Here is an 11795-nt window from a genome sequence, read left to right as displayed (position 1 = left end):
TTGGTCCAGCCTGTGGGCCAACTGGAAACCTTGGCACAGGAAAGTCCTCAGGTGGGTGGTGAAGGGGAGGGCAGGCAAGTCTTCTCCAGGCTGCCCACCCACCTCAGCACACCGCAGGGAAGGGGTGCCCCCTCCGCCCAGCACGTGCACACATTTCCAGCAGTGCTGGTCGTTCCTACGTTTGGAATGGAGGCACACCTTCCTCATTCCTCGTGCCCCTGGAGGGAAGGGTACCTGGTACCAGCCTGCCTTTTCAGCTCTCCCCTCTGCCAGCTTCACACTGTCCCCACAGGAGCTGCACTACAGAAATGGGTTTAGCAGTAGAGGAGACATCGAAGCAATCCAGACTTGGAGTAAATACATTTTATTCAGAACAAGATAATAAAATAGCGTGCATTTTATTTAAAACCAACCAAGCGCTGATAAAAAATATATATATATCACTGCAGCTGTGATTCCACATCAAACCTGAACAGTAAGAATTGGGCATTTTTTCTTCACATCATGTGCCAGGCCTGGCAGAGAAGGATACCCACCTCCACCAGAGCCTCAAAGGAAAAGTGGCCCCTAACCACCAAGATGGGGCACCCTGGTGGAGAGGGGCAGCTGGCAGCTCACCCTGCTCTTCGCAGACCATGCGAAGGGAAAGGAGCTGCCTGTGTTCCTCCCGGGCTGCCAGGGTGGAGGCTGGTCAGCAACTCCTTCTTGGTTTCAGGGAGTGGAGCGATGGGGACAGAAGTGCATGCAGTTGTGCAAACAAGGAGGCGGGTCCTCCTTCCTCCTTCAGGGTCTCTGAAACCCCCATAGGGCATATAATGCCCAGCAAGGTCCCACTTGCAAGCACATGCCTACAAAGCAGCAGCCATCTTTTGTTTTGGCTGATGGGGAATCAAGATTCTGAGAGTGACTGCTCTTCTCTTGACACAAAGCAGCCACAGAGCACTTTCCTACATACAGTATGGCAGCGGGCAAGCAGAGGGCCCTGCTGGCTCGGATTAAGGCACTTGAAACAGACACAAGGTACATCCTCCTCCCCTCCAGCCCCCACAGGCCTCAGGGGACCCTGTTTCCCCACCCTTTATCCTTGGGTCCCATTACCCCTGCCCCTCCCCACTGCTGGGCAATGAAGAGGACAGCAGTGTGCCTTACAGGACCATGGTTTGGTGGGAGTACAGGGTAGGAGGATGAGGAAAACAAGAAGGGAGCTGGAGATTTGGCCAAGGAGCAACTTCAGAAGGACAGAAGAGCAAGAGCATTAGGAGGAAGCCAAGGCAGCAGCAGAGGGAAGCCAGTTAAGTCATGAGAGACCAATGGCAGTGATGTTTGCTGGTGCAGATGCAGAAGCCAGAGGGAGGCCCCTCCAACCTTCCCTGGTGAGGCAGGCTGGGAGCAGAGAAAGGGTTAAGAGAGCAACTCCAGACAGAGAACCTCAGAAGACAGGGCCGCAAGGACTGGCAGGGGGAATGGCCTTTCTCTGTTTCTCTTGGCTGGTGGGGCTGGGGCAGGGATCAAGGTTCTGAAGGCTGAAACAGGGCAAGAAAAGGGCAGGGGGCTGGCAGGAGGGCTGTGTTGCCCCGAAGCAGCTCAGCTCTTTGGTATGACACTGGAGGTGCGTGGGGCATTCTGCTCACTCCTCCTCCACACTGCGGGCCCCCTTGGCCGCTCGCCTCTGGCGCCAGCGCAGCTCCTCCACCTGGCGCTCCAGCCCTCGCACCTTGGCCTCAAGTTGGGCCCCAGAGGCTCGGGAGCCAGTGAGCCGGCTCAGCAGGGCGTAGAGGATCAGCAAGGCCAGGAGTAGCAAGGCCCGGGTGGAAGGGTCGGGCACCGACCTCACCAGGGCCACAAAGCCGGCCAGGAAGATGACAAGCTTCAGGCCCCACAGGATCCGCCCCAGCAAGGCCAAGACCAAGCCGAGGAGCAGGGACAGCAGCCAGTAGGCGACCAGGGCCCCTGCTCCCCACAGCAGGAAGGTCTGGACTTGGCCAGGGCTGAGCTTCAGGCCCTGGGCGAGGTAATCACCTGGAAGCCAAAAGAGTCAGAGTCAGCCAACCTGGAGAAGTGGTGAGGGGAGAGCGGGGCAAGAGCTAAAAGGGTGAGAGGTGCTAGCCACATTGCAAAGGAATAAGGTGTTCTAGTAGACTCAGAGTGATATGGGTTGGAATCTCAGCTCTGTTTCTTGCTGGCTGTGAGGACTGGAGTAGATTACTTGCTTCTGTTGAGCTGCAGTTTCATTTACTAAATGGGAACAATTCTACTGCCTCCCTGTACTGTGGCTGGCAATTAAATGAGATACTACAGCTCAGCACGATGCCTGATAGGAAGTGAACAACTGGCACGTGGGGGTGGAAGTTATTTTTTAGGGGGTCCAGGTGGGACAGGGTTTTGCTCTGCTGCCCAGGCTGGAGTGCAGTGGCGTGATTCCGGCTCACTGCAACCTCCACCTCTTCGGTTCAAGCGATCCTCCCACCTCAGCTCCCAAGTAGCTGGGACCACAGACACACGCCACCATGCTTGGCTAATCTTTTATAGAGACGAGGTCTCATTATATTGCCCAGGCTGGTCTCAAACTTCTGGCCTCAAGTGGCCCTCCTGCCTTGACCTCCCAAAGTGCTGGGATTACAGGCGGGAGCCACCACACCCGGCCATGGTAGTTCTTGGCTTGCTCTTTGGCCGTGTCTCTGCAGGATCCTGGGAAGGGTTAAGCAGCTTGGGGAAAAGGCTAGACCCTGACAAAGATGAACTCCCCCAAGTAGGAAAGTACAGGCAAAGCTCTGGCTGACTACCCAGTGCTCCAACACTCACCAGCCAGCCCCAAGGCATTTAGCAGCTGTGCGGAGATCCCAGACAGAGCAAAGAAGGCCACAGAAATGGCTGATGAGATGGCCCACAACACTTGGGACGAAGACTGTGGAAAAAGCATGGAGCGAGATGAGTTCATAATTAACAACAGTCCTCGCCTTCAAACCTGATCACCACTGTCCAGGCAAGGACTGCAGGAATGTCTCAGACCTGTTTCTCACCCAGTGGTGACAGGCCTGGGTCAGAGGGTAGGCGCCTTGGGGCTGGCTAAGGGGTCCCTTCCACACCCACCTTCTAGTGTACAGGGATGGCCAACAGGCCGTCTCTCCTTCCTGAACCGGAAACCAGGGCATCTGGGACATAATTTAACTGCTTTGCTGGGATACTCTGGAGGGAGTAGTAGGTGTACTTGTGTGTGAATGACGGAGACAATTAAATACTTTTAGTAGTCACCCTGTAAAAGTGGAGCCCTGCTAGCCTTCCAGGGAGTCATGAAGGTGTGTGGAGAACATCTGTAAAGGGATAGGATGTTTCAGTGAAAAAGGAGTCTATCAGCTATACTATATTATGGATTTAAAAAATGATTGTCTCAGCCCTTCAGTCCAGCCTATCAAAATTATGTGATACCACGCTTGGGATGCCACTAGGTAAAAAAGATAACCCTGCCTTAGGCTCCCAATAAGCCCAACCCACTTCTACAGGTGAAGGAATGGATTCAGGGCTTGATATTTTGCCATTTCGAGATTCTAGGTCAGATTTAGACCAAAGTGAGACTCTACGGTCACCCAGTAACATGGGTTTATAAAGATGGCTCATTTTCCAGCCTTTCTGGCAAGGAAAGGGCAGGAGCCAGGAAAAGATAGGGGTGGAGCTAAAAGGCCCTAGGACAGGAATCAAATAACGAGGAATTCAAAGACAAGTGCTGTGTGGCTTCTTTTTGTGGAATTTGGGGCTCTCTGCACCAGAGAAGATGTGGAACTAAGATGAGTTGGCCATTACCAACCTCTCTTTTACTTTTCCTTAATGTGTGTAGTCACACAGGGACTACCTTCCTTACCTCTGACACCAGGTGCATGGTCTCTGGCCCAATCCAGGCATCCAGTGTCCCCCGCACAGATCGACCTATCTGGGTCAAGAGATCAACTGGGGCCTCTCTCTTCTGCTGGCCTGGTGGTGCAGAGTCTTGATGGGACTGGGCCAATGCTGAGTGGAGGAGGATGAGGGCCACTAGGACCATCAGGATGGCTTTGAACAGATGCTTTCCCCATCGTGAACTGATGCTGGAGGCTGCCATGACTGGGTCTGCCAGGAGAGAAGCACAGCATGAGCTGAGTGCCATGGTAGACACACTCACCCTCCCAGCTCTCATTATCCCAACATCCTTCTCCGCCCCTACCTCCAGCAAGCACCAAGCTAACCCTGGAAAGAAAGTGCTGTTAGCTGGGAGAGGAAGGACTGGGACTTCCAACTGGAGCTGGGTACAACCATCTGACTCACAGGTTCCTCTTTCACATTCTTTACCACTTGCATGTTAATTAACCAGCAAATATTATTCAACACTTTAGAGTGGGTGAGAAGATCTCTCTCAGGTTTGTGCCAGTTCTAAAAATCTGAAGGCCTGTCCCTGTATCGTAGGTGCTATAGGCATAAAAGAATTATAAGACTCTATAAAGGCTCTGTCCCAAGGAGCTTATAATCTACTTAAGATAAAGCTGGTATAAAAAACAACTTAAAAATAGCACACAAGTAGGATTACTGCCATATAATGGTATAAAGAAAAGTGCTCAGTTATGTGCTCAAACAAGAATAACTGCACATATGTCATCTTCTCTGCAGGACCATCATGTGAGGTGGCTTTTATCCTCCTCATCCCTACAAGTACAGGTGAAAAGAAACTGCAACTCAGAAGTTAAGCATTTTCCCATGGTCACTGGGCTACACAGAAAGGCCAGGATTTGAACCCAAGCTTCTGCTTCCACCCATCTTCATTAGGAGTCAAGTTATATCATGGGTCTCAACCATGGCTGCTCCCTGGAATCACCTGGAAGCTTCACAAGTACTGATGTCTGTGTCCCAAGCCCAGAGGCTCTGATATCATTGTCTGGGTGTGGCCTAGCCTTAGACCTGCAAGAGCTCCCTAGGCAGTTCCCCTGTATGAAGTTGAGAACCACTGATACAGAGTGATCTCACCTCCCCACCCCCAATGGAGGTGCTGTAGTTTGAAGAGCAAAACTCATGTTGAGATTTAACTGTCCTTGCACCACCTGCAGAGCCTGGGAGCTCCCGGCCCAGCCAAGGATGTTGGATCTCATGATCCTCAGTACTTTTTTGACACCCCATTCCCCTCAGTAAAATAGTTTGACCCCTTCCCCGCCAAAAAAAAAAAAAAAGAAATTTAGGGGTGAGGGATAGCATTAGGAGATAAACCTAATGTAAATGACGAGTTAATGGATGCAGCACACCAACATGGCACATGTATACATATGTAACAAACCTGCACGTTGTGCACATGTACCCTAGAACTTAAAGTATAATTTAAAAAAAAAATTATATTAGACTCTCCATAGTTTAGAAAAAAAATTCCATTTTGTAAAATAAGTAGATTGTACTAGATTCACTTTTCATGTCTAAACATTTTCTGTGATTTTATGAATTCGATTAAATATCAATTGAATTTCCTTTCCAAATAAATGAATTCCAACATGAAAAAAAAAAAAAAAAAGAAATTTAACTGTCATGATGATGGTATTAAAAGGGAGGACCTTTAAGAGGTGATTAGGTTATGAGGGTTTAGCCCTCATGAATGGATTAATGCCGTTTTCTTGGGAGTGGATTAGTTATCCCAGGAATGGAGCTCCTGATAAAAAGGATTACTTTGGTCTGATTTCCTCTCTGTCTCATGTGCTGGGTTCTGCCTTCTGCCATAGGATGACCCTTGCCAGATGCCAGCGCCATGCCCTTAGACTTCCCAGCCTCTGGAACTGTGACCCTAATGAATTTCTGCTCATTATAAACTACGCCGTCAGTGGTATTCTGTTATAGCAAGCAGAAAAGGGACGAGGACAGTGGGCAAGGGTATAATAAACAACCTTTAAAGAAAGATACTATTAATCAAAAGCTAACATTCAGCTAGGTCTTGCCATGCACCACCTCGCTCATTTAACTGTCACAACAGCCCATCCGCTGGGTGTTGCTATTTTCCCCCATTTTACTGATGAAGTAATTGAGGCAGGTTAAGTAGTAAGTGGGGAAACCAGCATTTGAATCCAGGTACTTCTGACATTGGACCCCTCACACACAACAACTCTGCTGTATTGTCTCCAACTAATTCTCAGAAGTGATTTCGAAAGTCATACAGGCTAGGCACGGTGGCTCACTCCTGTAATCCCAACACTTTGGGAGGCCGAAGTAGGAGGATTGCTTGAGCCCAGGAGTTTGGGAGCAGCCTGGGAAACATAGGGAGACCCTGTCTCTACAAAAATATAAATAAAATTCATTAGTCAGGTGTGGTGGTGCATGCCTGTACTCCCAGCTATTTGGGAGGCTGAGGGGGGAGGATCACTTCAGCCCAAGAGGTCACGGCTGCAGTGAGCTGTGATCATGCCACTGTACCCTATCCTGGCCGAGACAGCAAGACTCTTAAAAAAAAAAAAGTCACACCACAGATTATTCATGAGTTAAAATAAACATGGCATCTACCACTCATCTCAGTGAATTACTGGTGAAAATTACCTAACAATTTTGTGCTTTGTGCTCTGGTCTTGTAACACAATGCCACAGACAAGTTAAGATCCAACAAGTGCCAACTCATTGAAGCAGGTAAAGATCAGCCAAGAAAAAAGTATGCAAGTTCAACTTCTATTTGCCACTGTGCTTGAGAAATGTCAGACAGTGCCAGCAAATTCCCTGTTCTCCTCCAGGCTCAGAAATGAACCTGTAGCTCCAGGAGTTTTCATGATTCAGACCTGATGTTCAGAGGCTAAGCCATGCCCCTGAGGTAGGAGCAGTCAGGTTTTTGAAGTTTTTGCAGTTACGCAGGCACTCAGTGAGGTGAACATAAATCCAGAGCTTGAGGATGGACGAGAGAGAAGAGAAGGATGTCCCAGTCTTGCTTAGTGGGAAGGAGGAGTCTAGGAAAGGGTTCTAAAAAATACTACATTTAGGGTACTTTTTGGTCCAGAAACAGCTGCTCTAAGCCCTTCCTGAAGCCTGGAGGGTCAAGCAGGGCTGAAAAACATGCAATTCAAGGCCCTCAAGCTGGGAAAGCCTTCTACTCTCTTTGGCACAAATCAAGAACCAGATGGTTCCTGCCTGCCAGTGGTCAGAGATGAGGAAAGCACAGGTCAGTTCCTGAGTTATCTAGGTCATAACCATGTTGGGGACTTAAAGAGCAGGGTTGCTATCTTGGGTCAGATCCTTTATCCAAGGACCTCCACCAGGAGGGATCAAATGTCGTTTCCTCAGCCCTAGGAGGTCAGGGTGCCATGAGCAGCTCCTCCCACAGCAGCCTGTCTTGTTCTGTGCCAGCCCCAACTTTCCAGTGGCGGTCTGCCCCAGTCAAGGGGAGCTAGGAGACCTTGAAATAAGCCCTCTACAGTGAGGCTGGCATTGTCATGCCAGCTGATGATCTGAAGTGCACCAGAAACCAAATCTAATAGGATGGTGTAGTGTACCCTTCGGAGATAATGAGTGCAGACATTGGCTGGCTGGTCTGCTTTTTCAAACTGTTTTCTTTAACAGGACTCCTCATTTTTTTCCAGGGGAATCTCAGGCAGTATGAATCACTGCTATTAGGCCTCCTCACTTTGGCCTAATCAAATAGTTTTACTAAAGGCGTGGAAACAGTCTCAGCCTCTGTGAGGAGGAAGCATGTCTTAAAACTTCTTCACATTCTGCAAGGCCTGGCATCAGACAAATAGTAGGCACTCAACAGCAACTCATAATAATACAAAGTTTATACATATCTATATGTATACATATGTTATAATAATTTTTGTGTGGTGCTTTATAATTCACAAAGTGCTTGTTTTTTCATCACTTCTTTTAACTCTAACAACAATCTTTTAAGATATTATTACCCTCTTCATTTTAGTCAGAAAAGTATGGCTTAGAGAGGTTGAGTGACTTATCCAAGATCACACAGCAGAGCTGGGACTTGACTCCAGTACCCAGGATCTCCATCTTGCCTTTTTGCTTGTCCCACAGCCACATGCTGCCTTGATAGGACATAGCCCCTGCCCTTATGGAGCTGAAGTTCATCAACAAGCTCAAAGTGAAGGACATCCAGACTCCTCCGAGGGAACACATACAACGAGATCATCTGCCTTCTGGGCTTATAGGCCTTGGTTTTGTACCAAGAGGTATGAGAGGACAGCAAAAGGTGGGGGACAAAACCTGCCACTTCTGTTCGGCAGCTGCAATATGGCTCAGGTGGGTCTGGAGAGCCCAGCCGGGCTGGGGAAACAGCTTTACTTACTGTGTTAGTGAGGGGGCGCCACTGCTTACGTTTAGCTGTGGTTTGCTACAAGGGTAGGATGGGGCATTTCACGCCCCTCCTCCCAATCAAGGCTCCTTCCTCCTCTTCTCTTTCCTTTTGTTAGTTTCATTTCATGCTATGAATCACCAGGTGGCAGGAGGGGCGGCAAAAAGTGCCCTCTACCGGCTCTGACTGTCCCGCTGCTGCTCATAGCTGCCCCTGAGGAGCGGCGGTTCTCAACTTTGGTTGCCCATCCGAACTGCCTGTGCAGCCTATTAAACGAGGATGTCTGCCCCACCCAGGGCTACTCACTCAGACTCTTCCAGAGAGGGACTCAGCCCTTTGTTTTGCAAAGCTCCCTAGGAATTTCTGATGCATAGCCAGCAGCTCAGGGAAAAGTCTAAGCAAAGCTTCAAAAGTGCAGCAGTGCAAAAAGGACCCCAGACTTCCGTCCCAGGCTCAAGTGTGCCACAGACTAGAAGTCACTACCTTTACACCTGTTACTTAACCTGCCTGAGTTGCAGTCTCCTCAAACGTAAAAGTGAGTGAAGCCGGGTGAAGAGTTGCTGTAAGGAGTTAAGATATTTCTTCAGCAAGCGCTTTGTAAACTAAACATCTATAGAAATGTTGCAGCACACACATTACCACTGATTATATATCGTAGCATAATTTAGCAGTTTATCAACCTGCCTTCCCCATTACACCAAGCGCCTCCCGGTTAGACTTGACATCTTGGAATCCCGAGCGCCTAGTAGGAAAGATGACTAATAAATGCTTGTTAAATGAATATTAGCAACCCGCCAAGAAATCGTGAGGGTAGAACCAGAAAGCCATGGAGAGGTGAGGAGGGAGGTTATTTTAATAGTAGATCCAAATATACAGCAGCCACACGAGAAGCACAGCTGAGTCTAAAGGAAGGTCCTAAACAGGGCGAAGCCGCCACTGCAGAGAATGAAGTCAGCGCCCTGGCAGGTTGGGGGCAGCTCCCACTAAACCCCTGACAGCTGCTGCCCAGCAACTGTTTGGGGGCAGGGCGACGGCAAAGGGGCAGCTTCCCGGCCGCTCCGCGCTCTCCCCAGGGCCCAGCCTCCCGGAGACAGGGTGTCAGTGGCATGTGCTATTTCGAACGGCGCGTCCCCTGCCAAGCGCTGAGGGGTGGCGTCGCTGGCAAGGGACGTGGCGAGACCCATGAGTTGGGAGCCCCCCGAGGGGCTCGAGCCGAGGCTGCAGGAGGCTGGGCCGTGGGTCGGGACTCGGGGGTCGGGTTTGGCGCTAGCCTGGTCCCCACGCCCGGGAGCCGCTCCACCTCCGCCGGACCTCGGTACCTTGCTGCAACCCTCTTCTCCCCGGAAACATGCGCCTCCCGGGTTGCCTGGAAACGACGCCCCCGGTTGCATAGCAACGAGGATCCGGGTCCCCTGTTTGTTTCGCCCGCTGGGCGCGCGGACCCCTCCCTACTCGGACTCTCCAGGCCTCGCCGCTCTGCCTGGTGCCGCCTGCAGCCGCTGCTGTCTCCCCTTCCCGTGCGCTGCCCCGCATTCCGGCCTCGGCCCGCACTCACCTTTCTCAGGCCACTGCTATCCTTCACGTGCGACTTCGCTGAAACGCGCCACCAAAAACGCGCCTCAACTCCGGGCGTTGGTTTGCCTTCTCCGCATGCGCAAGGCGGGATGAGCCCGGAAACTAGCCGGCCTTTCTCACAATCGAAACCCACGCCAGGAGCGCATGCGCCCCGCTTTATCTATTGCGTTTCTTTTTTCCCCACAAGCATTCCCACCGAGAGAAGAATGGGATCGGAAGTTCCAGCAGGGAACGGAAGTCTCTGGCTGGAAAGGGGAAATAAATGACTATATGTGGGCTGCAGAGTGGGTAAACTGGATCTTTGAAATCGGAGTGGAAGCTAATCCCCCTCTTGCCACCGCTCGGCATTTTGGGTAATGTAGTTCTCGAGCTACAAATGTTCCCTGGGGCATTGTGGGCAATGTTGTTCTAACCGGGCTGCTAACGAGCACCTGGTCTTCCTAGAAGCTTCGCGCTAAAAAGGCACGAAAGAGAAAGGCATTAAAGGAGCAATTAAAGGCACACTGCGCTAGGAAAACGCATGCGCTCCCCCAGAGAGAAAATTCGTAGGCCGGGCGCGGTGGCTCAAGGCTGTAATCCCAGCACTTTGGGAGGCCGAGACGGGTGGATCACGAGGTCAGAAGATCGAGACCATCCTGGCTAACCCGGTGAAACCCCGTCTCTACTAAAAAATACCAAAAAAAAAAAAAAAAAAAAAAAGAAAAGAAAATTCGTAAAATTCGACGGCTCCCAAATGCTAGTTCAGAATTTTAGAGAAAGAGAGGAACCAACTCCCGCTCTCCTTTTTCTGCCACAAAGGCAGTGATAGGGACAGGGGGCAGATAAATGCTAGGTAGAAAAGGGCGGGTCCCTGGGGAAACCCCACCCGGAAGCCAAAAAGCCTGAAACCGTGGCCCAAAGTGAGAACTTCTATTCATGTTTTCCCAGTTGAATGTTCCCTTTTCCTAAGCCACCCATGTCTCTGCCCTGCCTCATCCTGTGCCTGGAAAGACTCGAGACTCATCGGGCAGAGAGGAGAAGCAGCTGGATGAGGGGACGACCATGGCTGGATGTCAGAGAGAAGCAGTTTGTCTTCAGAGGGACAGCTTGAGGCATAACTTCGGAGAGGAATCTGGCCGGAGACAGCTGGGCTTCAAGGGAAGACTACATACCCGCCTGTCCCACCCATCTGTTTTCAGCTCCCCTTCCCTCTGAAATCCACTTTCATCAGCAATAAAATCCCAGGCATTTGTCCTTTAATTTGTTCGTGCAACTTTATTTTTCTTGGACGCTGGACAAGAGCTGGGGAGCCACCAGTGCGGATACAAAGGCTGTCACGCTGGCCCTTTGCCCTCGCTGGTGGAGGGCAACCGCGGGCCCACTGAGCTGTTAACACTTAAGCCGTCCACGGACGGCAGAGCCGAAAGAGCACTGTAACATGCCCTCTGGGGCTTCGGGAGCCTCAGGCACCCTGCCTGGACGCTGCCACGGGGCTGCACGGAATTCGTTCCTGCCGGTGCCCGAAAGCACACACTCTGGCTCCTGCACCCACTCACCAGCATGCTCCCTCCTATGAGGGGTGGAACGCAGTGAATCTTGAGTGAGTGGAGTGTGATCCCACCGGTGCCGAAGAACGGCTGGCTTCTTCCAGCGCTTGTGCACTCCAGTTCCCGCCTCGTTCACTTGCGTACTCCCTCCCACGAGAAGTTGAGAGCAGCGGGCTGAGTAAACGGGGCACCCCTGTTGTGAGTCCTGTGAAAGGGTCAGGGCAATATCCTGCTTCAGCAGCACCGTTTAGGGGAATGAATAGTGCTTCCGAATGAGGTGATCCCTTGCGTGTCGTGTGATCCTGAGCACACAGCTTCATTTCTCTGGGCCTTCACTGCTTGACGTTCAAGAACTATAAAGGACCTAAAAATACCACTTCACCGTAGGTGTGAAGTTTCAAGGAAGCAACAAT

General features: G+C 50.9%; 1 protein-coding gene and 1 long non-coding RNA gene across 2 annotated transcripts; one reads left to right on the top strand and one right to left on the bottom strand.

The window, feature by feature from the left end:
- Positions 1–348: 348 nt before the first annotated feature.
- On the bottom strand, positions 349–10133 carry TMEM109 (transmembrane protein 109). Its single transcript, XM_009185924.3, has 4 exons — positions 9837–10133; positions 3857–4101; positions 2803–2905; positions 349–2019 (listed from the first exon to the last, which is right to left on the bottom strand). Exons 2-4 carry the CDS (start codon positions 4091–4093, stop codon positions 1628–1630), a joined length of 732 nt encoding a protein of 243 aa, XP_009184188.1. The 5' UTR covers positions 4094–4101; positions 9837–10133; the 3' UTR covers positions 349–1627.
- On the top strand, positions 10117–11095 carry LOC108581896. The gene is made up of 2 exons (XR_001894738.3): positions 10117–10209; positions 10784–11095. It is a non-coding gene; the product is annotated as an uncharacterized LOC108581896 (long non-coding RNA).
- The last annotated feature ends 700 nt before the right edge of the window (positions 11096–11795 follow it).

The sequence above is a fragment of the Papio anubis genome, chromosome 12 (genome assembly GCF_008728515.1).
Source record: "Papio anubis isolate 15944 chromosome 12, Panubis1.0, whole genome shotgun sequence".
Lineage (NCBI taxonomy): Eukaryota > Metazoa > Chordata > Mammalia > Primates > Cercopithecidae > Papio > Papio anubis.
This window is presented reverse-complemented; position numbering and strand designations above follow the sequence as displayed.

Coding starts and splice junctions, on each gene's coding strand:
- TMEM109 (XM_009185924.3), bottom strand. CDS start 4,093: ATGGCAGCCTCCAGCATCAGTTCACGATGGGGAAAGCATCTGTTCAAA. Junction 2,906..3,856: donor CCATGCACCTGGTGTCAGAG/GTAAGGAAGGTA, acceptor CTTTTTCCACAG/TCTTCGTCCCAAGTGTTGTG. Junction 2,020..2,802: donor AAATGCCTTGGGGCTGGCTG/GTGAGTGTTGGA, acceptor TTTGGCTTCCAG/GTGATTACCTCGCCCAGGGC.